Consider the following 12,331-nt stretch of genomic DNA (forward strand, 5'->3'; position numbering starts at 1 on the left):
TTTTTTAAATGTTTGGGAAGAATTTTTATAATCTATATGCTTAGGTGAGTAAATCTGATGTGTGGACATTTTTTTTTCTTAAAATCTTTATTTGATGGTTTTAAATCCATCAGCTCCCTGAGGCAACTCTCTGCCTTCAGGGAACTTTCATTGCGTGCTCCCCTGCACCCACGCTGACTTCAGCCCTCGCCCTCCTCCTGCCCTCACCCCAGCAGTGCCGATCCTTTCAGTGCACCTTTCATGCTGGCTGGCTGTTAATTGGCCAGCCAGCGTGAAATCGCAGTTGGGGGCCAATTGCGAGTGGCGGGCCATTTCCCGGCCGCTCCTGGGCCCACCCACCGCACCTGCCCGACAACCTCAAAATTCTGGCCCTGATTTCTGCCCTAATTTACTGATCCCTTATCCACGGCTGCAACCTCAGTGGAAACAACCTCCGTGTCTGCCCTGTCAAACCCCTACAGATTCTCCAGCAAAAGCTTCTCCTCCTGCCCCTGTGCCATTACTTCTCTTTCTTCTTACTGAACCTTAGCAACATCATGTACACATATGTATATCCAAAACTCTGTTGCCCGTATCGTACCTCACACAAATACCCCTCATCCATTACCTGTATCTTCACTAACACACATTAGCTCTCAGTTTCCCAGCACCTCAAATTTCAAATTATCATCCTAGTGTTTAAATCCCTTCATGGCTCGACCCTTATCTATTCTGTAACCTTCTCCAGTCCTACAACTTCTCACCCTCCACCCCCAAATTCTCTGCAGCAGTATGCATCATCTCCCACTCTCTTTGCCCCCCAATTCATGGCGTTGCCCATGGTCTAGAATTCCATTCCTAAACTGTCTGCTTTGCCTTCTCTTGCCTTTAAAGGCCACATTAAAAACCCATCTTACTGACTAAGCTTTTGGTTGCCTCATGTAATATATTGGCTCAGTGTCCATTTTTTGATTGTTCCTGTGAAGCACCCTTCATTACTGATGGTTCACTGTTATGGCACAGCAGTTGGTAAAGGCTGACATTTAAAATCCCAGAAGGAAACTTTAAACAACTGTCATAACCTACATTTTCAAGTGATATGTTTGAGATGCAGCTCTGAATTCAGGAATAAGACCACCAGTTCTGGAAAGGTTTTTATATCAAATTAAATGAGACATTTATTAATTTACAACAGATTAAACATATACACATAGCCACAAATTACTACTATCATAACTTTCTAACAAATTCCCAAACTAATCTCCACTAAGACAACAACAACCCATAGACTTTAAGCAGACACCAGGCAAAGCGTTTTCACCTTACTAATTCAAATGCGGTTCCTTTCACTTTGGTTCCTTTGCAAACAGTTGTAGGCTTACAGCTGCTTTGCTGCCTCTGTCTCTGCACACACACAACTGCTTTCTGTTATACCCAACACTTCCCTTTGAATGTAAATTTTCATTGTATCACCAGGCCCTTTGAACTCCTTTCATATTACAAATTTTATTAGTATGCTTGGTGTCTCCTAGCTAGGTGCAAGATTTCACTCCCACCCTTGAATGCTCTATTCAACAAAATGCAAATGCACTCTACCTTGCTGTTTACATCTCAAAACTACTATACATCAAAATACCCAGACTAGGTGGCTTTAATCCAATTAAAACAACCCCCCCCCACACACAGATTAAACCTCTAATTTAAAAAAATAATTTCCAATAACATTAAGAGCTTCATGACATTCACAAATGTGTTTGCTTTACCCAATTATCATGTTTGCGCCTCTTTGGTTGGCATGTGGCTTTCAGTATTCAAACATGCATTGAGGAAGAAAGTGATGTCTAAAATTGTTGTTTGTGTGACCATGCCTAGCTTATGATGCAGAGCCTCTCCCCCTTCTTTTAGGATAGGCACCTCTGTTGATTTGCTCGTCTCCATTTGTGTCATCTTTGCCATGTCCTTTGTGCCGGCAAGCTTTGTTCTCTTCCTCATTGAAGAACGTGTCAGCAAAGCCAAGCACCTTCAGTTTGTTAGTGGTGTGAAACCTGGCATTTATTGGCTCGCTAACTTTGCATGGGATATGGTAAGTATGATTCATTTAATGATAGAATAAAGTGTACATGAGTTGTGGAAGGAACCTGAATTAATGGTGTAGAGTCTGAAATAGGATATATTATAAATAGATTTTTGAAGGTGATTATGGGACAACGTGATGTGGGATTGGAGAGCAGCCTAAACACAGCTATTCAAGAAAGGAGATGATGTTACTAATCATTTAGAAATGTGTGGCTTAATCCAGGACAACCAACATGTATTTGTCAAAGGCAAGCCACTTTGACCAATGTATTTTTTAATTGAAGAAGTAGCTAACTGATCAGATGAAAGAAATGTATTATATGTGATGTCGATTCAACTTTAGAAGACATTCAATAGATGAGTCAAGAGATTTGTTAGAAAGTCTGTTTTATTACAGGAGGGAATGTAGCAACAAGTTAGTTGGCAGACAGGAAACAAGAGCTTACAGTTAATGGGCTTTACTTAGACCAGAGAAGGATTGAAAGTTTTGAACTCCTGGGGACAGTACTGGGTCTACTTTTGTTCTCCGTATGTTTCGATGATTTGGGCTTGTGTTTCAAGAGCACAATATTGAAATTCGCCGATGACACAAAAGGAAGAGGTTTGGCAAGCAGTAAGGATAACCCAAGAGAATGAAGATGAAGGTATCGAACTCGGGGAGAGAGACTGCGAGGTTCTTGAGCAAATTGATATAGGGAGTGACAAGGTATTGGAGGTGATGGCAGGCTTAAAAATGGACAAATCTCCAGGTCTGGATGATTTGTGTCCCAGACTGCTGAGGGAGGCAAGGGAGGAGATCGCAGGGGCTCTGACCCAAATTTTTAATTCCTCTCTGGCCATGGGGGAGGTGCCAGAGAACCGGAGAACAGCTAATGTGGTTCCGCTATTTAAGAAGGGTTGTAGAGATAAGCCAGGGTACTACAGGCCAGTGAGTCTCATGTCAGTGGTAGGGAAACTATTGGAGAAAGTTCTGAAGGAGAGAATCTGTCTCCACTTGGAGAGGCAAGGTTTGATCAGGGATAGTCAGTATGGCTTTGTCAGAGGGAGATCATGCCTAACAAATTTGATTGAATTTTTTGAGGAGGTGACCAGGTGTGTAGATGAAGGTGGTGCAGTTATATGGATTTCAGCAAAGCCTTTGAAAGTTCCCACATGGGAGACTTATAAAGAAGGCAAATGCACATGGGATACAGGGTAATTTGATAAGGTGGGTTCAAAATTGGCTTAGTTGTAGGAGACCGAGGGTGATGACAGAAGGCTGCTTTAGTGACTGGAAGCCAGTGTCCAGTGGCGTACCATAGGGATCTGTGCTGGGTCCCCTATTATTCATCATTTATATAAACAACATGGATGACTATGTGGGGGGTAGGATTAGTAAGTTTGCGGACGATACAAAGATTGGCCGGGTGGTTAACAGTGAGGTTGAGTGTCTTGGGCTACAGGAAGATATAGACAGGATGGTCAAATGGGCAGACAAGTGGCAGATAGAATTTAATCCTGAAAAGTGTGAGGTGATGTACTTCGGAAGGAGTAATTTGACAAGGAAGTTCTGAGGAATAAAGGGACCTTGGCGTGTGTGTCCATAGATCTCTGAAGGCGGAGGGGAATGTTAGTGGGGTGGTGATAAAGCCATATGGGACATTTGCCTTTATCAATCGAGGCATAGATTACAAAAGTAGGGAGGTCATGTTGGAGTTGTTTAGAACCTTGGTGAGGCCACAGCAGGAGTACTGTGTGCAGTTCTGGTCGCCACGTTTTGGAAGGATGTGATTGCACTGGAGAGGGTGCAAAGGAGATTCACCAGGATTTTGCCTGGGATGAAACATTTAAGTTATGAAGAGAGGTTAGATAGACTTGGGTTGTTTTCGTTGGAGCAGAGAAGACTGAGGGGCGACCTGATCGAGGTGTACAAGATTATGAGGGGCATGGACAGGATGGATAGGGAGCAGCTGTTCCCCTTAGTTGAAGGGTCAGTCACGGGGTGAGGGGCAGGAGGTTCAGGGGTGATGTGAGGGAAAACCTTTTTACCCAGAGGGTGGTGACGGTCTGGAATGCGGTGCCTGGGAGGGTGGTGGTGGCAGTTTGCCTCACATCCTTTAAAAAGTACCTGGATGAGCACTTGGCACGTCATAACATTCAAGGCAATGGGCTAAGTGCTGGTAAATGGGATTAGGTAGGTAGGTCAGGTGTTTCTCACATGTCGGTGCAGACTCGATGGGCCGAAGGGCCTCTTCTGCACTGTGTGATTCTGTGACTCTGAAAGACTTAAGAAAGACATAGCCAGAATAGGCAGACAGGTAGTTTAATATGGATAAGTACAAGGTAACACACCTTGGGAGAAAAACAATGAATGAACAGGTATATTCACACAATGGAAAGATTATGGATGAACAGAATGGAGTTCAAATACATAATTCACTGAAAGTGCAAATGCACTTGCATTTGAAGTTCTATAAGTAGGATTACAGAGTGCAAAAGTAAAGAAATAATGATGCATTTATACAGAACATGACCTAGACCACTATAGGAGTATTATGTGCAGTAGTGTATGCCCTGTTATAGAAAACAACAGAGCACATGCAACATATATTAACCCGGGTGATTCCAGGAAATCAAGGAGAAATTTAATACAGGAATTATTTCCACTAGTGTGGAAAAAGCTGAGGAATTCAATAGTGAGTTTTCAAATAATGAAAAGTTTAGGTTGTTAATTCTTTCTTTAGTTGAGGAATCAGGGACAAAGTGTCATCAATTTCAACTTAAGAGCGAAAAGAGAGATTCGGACAAAATCTGTTTATGCAGCGTGTTAATGCATGAAACCCTCTTCCACAGACTTGTTGAGGCTGTGGTCATTACATCTGTGAAGGGTATTAGTTTTGAATGGTCTTTTCAAAGAGCCACACAGACACAGTAGCCAAATGGCTCCTCCTTCATTCTAAATCTTGATGATGATGTGGAGTTGTTCATGCATGGCAAAAGGAGATTAAAGTAGTCACATGGCACACATGATGGGGTAGATTGCTCTTTAGAAGGAGTGGACTAATAACTAGTGCATTATCTTATTCCATACCTTTCCTTTTCAGTGTAATTACGCAGTGTCAGCTACACTGGTGGTCATCATCTTCATCTGTTTTCAACAAAAATCCTATGTATCTGCCTCCAATTTGCCAGCACTAATCCTCCTGCTGTTCCTCTATGGGTAAGTGGGTAGTGCCTTTCATCACCGAACTGTACTTTCAGTTGAATTTGTAAAAGTTCTCTTGCTGCTCTTTCTGATTGGTTTCATGTTTGCTAATCCTGTTCCTTCAGGTGGTCCATCACTCCCCTCATGTATCCAGCATCCTTTTTGTTCAGTATCCCCAGTTCTGCCTATGTGGCGCTGACTTGTGTTAACCTGTTCATTGGTATCAATGGAAGTGTGGCCACCTTTGTCCTGGAGCTCTTTAACGACAATGTAAGACACCATTTTTCTGCTTGTTACATGATGAATAATGCCCTATAATGTTCAGGAGTCCTGAGGGAAGTTTGGATTAATTAACAGATAATGAGGTTGTATTTGCCATTGCTATTGTCGAGCATTTTCAGTGTATTAGTACAGATGTACTGTAAGAAAATCACTTTTAAACCCAATTCCCTTCCTATTATCTGATGCACTTTTTGCAAAATATTTAATATATCTCAAACTGCACCATTACCAATGACTGACAAACTGGTACTCACCAATACTTCGCCCTGTTGTTCCCCTCTGTCCATATGGTATTCACCTGTATCATTGGGTATTGATTTCCGATATCCCTCTAAATCCACGAGGTGTTGATGATCTTGGTATCACTGGGTATCATTGTCCTGGTATTCCCCTGCTATCACCGGGTGCTGACGTTGTTTTTCCCACACCTCTGGCTATCAATGCCCTGTGACACTCAGTGATGATGTTGGATATGATGCTGATAAATTAGTTCTTGCAGGGTTAGGGAGAGGGGCATATTGATGTTCCAGGATTCTGGTGAGGATTTGAACATGTGCAACAAGAAGTTTGAATTTGCTTTTTTTGAAATTGAAAAAGAAACAACAAATGTCTGAAATTGAAACAGAAAATACTGAAGTTGAAAAGTCACTGTGTGGTCATTTCCCTATTAGATGCTAATGGATCCACTGCAGTTTTTGTTTTAATTTCTTTAGAAAAGTAAACTGTGAAGGAAACAGTAGCACGTGAATGAATGAATTGCAGTTCGGCTCAACTTCTAGCTCTGTCACCTCTGAGTAGGGAGGTTGCAGGTTCAAGCCTCACTGCAGTACCTGAGCACATAAGCCTAGGCTAACACTTCATTGCAGTACTGAGGGAGCCCTGCATTGTTCGACATGTTGTCCTTCAGATGTGACATTAAATCAAGTCCTTATGTATCTGATCAGGTGCTTCATTTGGATGTTAATCCTGTGGCATTGTTAAAAGAGGAGGGAGTTATCCTGACCAACATTTCTCCCTGGCAACCATGAGACTGAGGTTGCACCAGCTGTAATTCTCCACAACCTATGGTTTGTGTTGGAAAACTGCAAATATGCTGAGACACACAGGCCAGAAGCTGCCAAGCAAGATTGAGCTAAGCTAGGGCAGTGATGAGGATCCTGTAGTTGTCCTCCAGACAGCTTGACTGGGGAGAGAAGAAGCATTTAAGGCTCCTGCTCCTGATCACAAGCTGGTTACCCCCACTGAAGAGTGTGTATTGGATGTCAGGGAAGGACAGAATCAAGTATTGCAGAATTGTACCAAATCCAAACAGCCTGTTAACCATCAGTCTAGGCTAGCACGGGTATAAGGGGCACTTCAGCAAGGTACTTGAGGGCAGTCAGTACCCATGGAGTAAGAATCAGTGATCAGGAAAGGAAGGGAGAAACTGGAATTAAAGAGTTTAATGTTTGACCTCTTTATTCTTCTTCTGTGTAGAAATTGAATGAGGTCAATGAAATCCTGAGGAAAGTTTTCCTCATTTTCCCACATTTCTGCCTGGGCCGAGGAATGATTGACATGGTGAAGAATCAAGCAATGGCAGATGCTTATGAGAGGATTGGTCAGTAACTGCTTCTAATGATTTTTCTAAACCTAGTGCATGCCTGATCTATGTGGTTTGAGCTGATAAACCTCTGATCTGGATATCGGTTCAAAATTCTCAAGGACCGAGGAGCAGCAGTTGCATGGCCTGCCTCTCACTTCCCCAGTATATGTGTATTGCACAGAAATAGTCCACTCACCCTAACTGGGCTGAGCCTTTGTTTATACTCCACACAAGCCTCCTCCCAATCTAACTACCTCTTCCCATCCTGTACCCATACCTGTCTATTTTCTTCTCCCTCATGTATGTGTCAAGCCTCCCATTAAATACACTTATCTGCTTCCAGCATTCCACATAGCAGGAAATTCCACATTCTCACCACTCTGTATAAAGAAATTCCTCCTCAATTATTTATGCAAACAGTTAGTGGCCATCTTATACTTGTTCTAAATTCGTCCACAAGTGGAAACAGTTTCTCCACCTCCACCCAATCGAAACGCTTCATAATTTTAAAGACCTCGACTAGGTCTCCTATTGGTGGTCTGCTTTTCAGAGAAAAGATCCCTCAACCCACTGAATCTTTCCTGATAACTGCATAGATGTTGTATGAAATTGTTTCTATTCGTACAGTATAATTTCTTATGGCACTGATCGCTGTAAGTCTGCCATAATATGGAGTGTAATAACAATGGAGGAGATTCTCCTGCTCCTGGGCCAACTGGATTGCCTGGGTGCGACCAGTTTAGAAAAATCATGTGTGTTGCACAAATGTCCGTAAGAGAGCCTGTCAGTTTCATGCCCATTCATTTTAACTTAAAACAATCCTTTTTAGGACAGATAATTGGGCCATGTCAATTTAAATTTCCTGCACATAGAAATCTTGGAAATTGAGTATCTTTTAATGAATTCCATTAGCCAGTTTGACTCCGTAAATTATGTAGATAATGACTGATAACAAAATTAGTCGGTCAAAATTGTGCACTGCAAAGCTCCAGGTCCTGTGATTTAATTAATGGACTCTTCATTACAGGGCAAAATCATTTAAATAGCACAGCACAGAATGAGGTCATTCAACCCATTGAACCTCTTTGGAAAATCAATCCAGTTTTCATCCTTTAAGAATTTATCTTATTCCCTTCTGAAGGTGTATCCATCACTCTATCCTCGTAATGCATCCCAAATCCTGGCCTCTCACTGCCTAAAATCCTTTCCTCTTGTCACCTCTGGTTCTTTTGCCAATCACCTTTTTAAACCTGTGCCCTCTAGTTTTCGATCCTAAGTCATTAGAAAGTTTCTCCTTATTTAGTCTATCTAAACCCTTCATGATTTTGAACACCTCTATCAGATCTTGACTTGGCCTTCTCTGCTCTCAGAAGATCAATTGCGGTTTCTCCAGTCTACTTATGTAGCTGTGATCCCTCATCGCATTCTTGTACATTTCTTCTATATCCCCTCCAAACCTTTTGTGTTCTTGAGTCTGGTGCCCAGTATTGGACACAAATAGCCCATGTCTTTCTCTTCTTGCAGCCCGGTTAAAATTGTACCTTGATTCTATAATTTCATTAATGAGCTCTTCATTACAGGGAAGAAAAGACATTGGGTCGTAATTTCCTCCCCAGCGTTGGATTGGGGGTTACCCCAAAAATGCGCTGGGGAATCCCCTTTGGAAGTTCACAGGTGAGGTTTACATGGCAATTGCCCAGAAGTGCAAATTCGCACTGGGAACCATCTGAAACTGCAATTTTAAATTGCAAACGTCGGATGGTTCTGATTGGGTAACACAAATGAAACAGATAAATGAAACCAATGAATTAAATTGATCCAATAAATTAAAACCATTTCTAACTTCTGGGTTACTATTGTACAGACCCCACCCTCCCTACCGCCGCCCCCACCCCAAACGAGCCTCCAACTAGCCCCCTCTATAGAATTCCACCTACCCATACGGGACCTGCCTGGCCCAACCCCTCTCCACAGCCCCCAACCTCCTCGTCCTCCTTCCCAAGGCCTGACCACGACCCCCCTTTCACCCTCCCAAGACCTGACACCCCTCCTCTTTCTCGCCCCCCTCCCCCCCGGCCTCCCACCTCCACCATCACCCTTCCTCCTCTCCGAGGCCCTTTCCTCCCCCCTTTCACCCTCTGAGGCCTGACACCCCTCCTCCCTCCTCTTTTCCCCCACCTCCTCCACCACCACCCTTCCTCCTTTCCGAGGCCTGGTACCCCCTCCTCCCCACTTCCTCCCTCCCAAGGCCTGACACCCCCCCCCCACCCCGTCCCCATTCCTGCTTCCCAAGGCCCGGCCCCCAACACCCTTTTTTCCACCCCTCCAGCACCTTCCCCTCCCACCCCAATCTCGAACCCACCCATTTACCCATCTCCCTGACCTGTCAAGGACCTTTAAATTTCAATGGACCTTTTAAACTTACCTGATTTACCCCCTCCCCAACCTTTGGCACCCTCCCTCCCCCCATAAAAAAGGGGGCGTGGCCTCCTTACCTTTGACTCTCCTGGACATGATGCTGGGTCCCAGACATGCTGCACTACCTGGACCTCGCCCGAAGGTCGAAAATTTGACGTAAGTGGTGGGGCATGGAGTGGCAATCTGATGCTGATTGCCACTCTGAGGAAGTTCAGGCCCTATATTCTGTTTTTGCTGCTCTTTCCCCAGACTGAAACTTGCCTTTTTTTCCCCAGGTCTATAGTGTTTTATTTTTTCCCCTCTTCTCTTGAGTGTGCTGCTTTACAGGTCGCCTAGGCAGCAGTCACCCTCTCCTACTTCACCCAAGTGACCATTTCTCATGTGCAAACCTTAATTGTGAGTGTCTGCAGGCTCTGTTAATGCAAGTCCTCACAGCCAAGCCCAATCTGGCTTTGACTAACATCCAGATGTGCGCTACACCCAAGGAGATGCGAGGAGGGCAGACTGAGGTTGGTCACTGAAAAATGATCAGGAGTAGGAACCTTCTCTAACCCTGTGTGCTTGGGGCACTCAGGCCAATTGTAGCACCCCTGATGTTCCCCCCAGCTGAAATCCATTAACACAACATATTACTGAAGTTACAGATTTGTTTCAGTGGCTTTTCATGGGCTTGACGATTGGAAAACCTAGGTCAGTGACTTTGTCAAAGTCAGATGGGAGAAGATTTTATTACCAATTGTACAGACTTAGTGAAGATGGTAATGTTTCAGTTGATTCAGAATTGGGGAATTATCCACCCATGCATTTTCTGATTTGTGGTGCAGGAGAGAAGAAGTTCATGTCTCCACTCTCCTGGGACCTGGTGGGGAAGAACATGTTCGCCATGGCTGTCCAGGGAGTTGTCTTCTTTCTGTTCACAATTCTTCTGCAGTACAAGTTCTTTATCAAAATAAGGTGAGGTGCTCTGCTGATAGTTTTTTTTTTCAGGAAAGCGATTTCTGATCAATAAGTGAGTGCAGACCCATTTTATAATGCTAGATCCAATCCTCTGTTAGAATGTATATTGTGGAATTGTGTATGGGTAAACTAACAATGGATTAAACTGTAACCTTTCAACACTAGGGTCTGGGTTTTCATCCAGTCCTGACTGGTGGGGCGAAAGTCTCTTCTCCCAGCTGGTTGCGATGATTCTATCTGATATGAGTGTGGACGACCTCAGTCCTGTTCCTAGTAGACGTGGGCATACAAAACAGAACTGTTTGTCATTCAGAAGGATCATTTGCATTGCTTATTATCTTTGCCTGTTAATTGTAGCTTACTTGCAGGGTTACTGATGGCAAATGTACCGATTAAAATTTTTCTGTACAAGTTGCTAGGAATTTAATTTTACACATTACAACAGTGCTGTCTCCTGAATCTCCTTAACCACAGGTTTCAAGTTGATGTTTGCTGTTTATTTCAGGGATTTTTTTCTCTCCCCACCCCCCCCCCAGCCCCCACCTCCTTCTGAAGGTATGGACATTTTGCTAGGTCTACATCTACTGGCATCAGTTGACCTCCTCTGCCTTATATATAATTTACCGTTCTTTCTGTGTGAGCCTTCACAGTGCATCAACAAGCTGCCTCACGCTATCAAGGCACACTGCCAAATATCAGCTTACAGGCCCACATTCAGTTCCCTGTATTAGAGCTGGGTGCCTCACTCAAACACTCGCAACTTCCTCGGCATGATAATAAATGCACTGAGCTGGGTCAGCTCATCAGCCTGCTCACATCCTGAAGTGAGTGCATGCATGCAACAGAGTTGGGAGGGTCAGGGAATTTTCTGAGTATAAAGGCAATGAAATGGGTCAGGGTATGCTATGTTGTATGGCTAGGGAATAGCGAGTCTATGTATAAAAAACACTGGATTGGATCAGGGACCGTGCACCAGTTTTTTTTTTAAACCAAAGAATTTTTCTTAATCTAGAGGATGACTCTACTACCCACTGCCTCCACAAAATCAGATGTGTCCTGGTTTCCAAATCAACCATCAATGGGTCTAAAGGAGACTAGAGGCACCGTTCTTGGATCACTACATGGAGGTGGTGGTAGGGGCAATGCACAGAGCCAGTTTGACATCACATTTCCAGACTCTGGTGTCAATGTAGAATCATCTGTAATTAATACCGTCAAGGGTCCATATCCGGGCTACAGAAGATTTTGGTTTCACTTCATTGTTTTACAGCGATCATCTGATGTATTGCTGTTTCTGCATAGGCCTCTGTCTTTAAAACTTCCACCATTGGGAACAGAAGATGAGGATGTAGCCAGAGAGAGACAAAGGGTTACATACAGTGGAAGCGAAGGTGACATCCTAGTCATCAAGGATCTCACCAAGGTAAGAGAAATCCAAGTTTTTGCTGTACATTCTCTGTTAAGACTGAGTAATTATATTTGTAACATTGATCATGAGGTTCATTATTCAGAAATGCAACACAGAGCTTTCTCAGTTGGCAGCTACATTTTCCCTGTGTGGTACTGAGTCAAACAGAGCATGTGAGTCTCTGGTTTGATTTCCGTTCCGTGTTGAGCTACCTGATCTCAGTTAGCACAATTTCTGACTGTCTGCTCTCAAAACTTCTGAAAACACTGTCCACACAGCTAGTGTGTTAATAGCAGAAGAATAGTGGCAATGCATACACACACATCTAATGGTGAGTTATGCTGCTCATGTCATAGAGTTATACAGCACAGAAAAAGGCTCTTTGGCCCTTCGTGTCCATGCCAGCCATCAAGCACCTATCTACTCTAATCCTAATTTCCCA

At 43.6% G+C, this 12,331-nt stretch overlaps 1 protein-coding gene across 1 annotated transcript in view; it reads left to right on the top strand.

Annotated features, from left to right (window-relative positions):
• Positions 1 to 12,331, top strand: part of LOC144688799 (phospholipid-transporting ATPase ABCA1-like) — a 132,275-nt gene that overhangs the window by 96,130 nt on the left and 23,814 nt on the right. Inside the window, exons 31-36 of the mRNA XM_078555751.1 lie at positions 1,885 to 2,062; positions 5,139 to 5,254; positions 5,365 to 5,509; positions 6,998 to 7,121; positions 10,349 to 10,478; positions 11,784 to 11,904. Of these exons, the coding sequence (XP_078411877.1) occupies positions 1,885 to 2,062; positions 5,139 to 5,254; positions 5,365 to 5,509; positions 6,998 to 7,121; positions 10,349 to 10,478; positions 11,784 to 11,904 (814 nt within the window). The remainder of the gene's footprint in view (positions 1 to 1,884; positions 2,063 to 5,138; positions 5,255 to 5,364; positions 5,510 to 6,997; positions 7,122 to 10,348; positions 10,479 to 11,783; positions 11,905 to 12,331) is intronic.

Source organism: Cetorhinus maximus, chromosome 13 (genome assembly GCF_964194155.1).
Source record: "Cetorhinus maximus chromosome 13, sCetMax3.hap1.1, whole genome shotgun sequence".
NCBI lineage: Eukaryota > Metazoa > Chordata > Chondrichthyes > Lamniformes > Cetorhinidae > Cetorhinus > Cetorhinus maximus.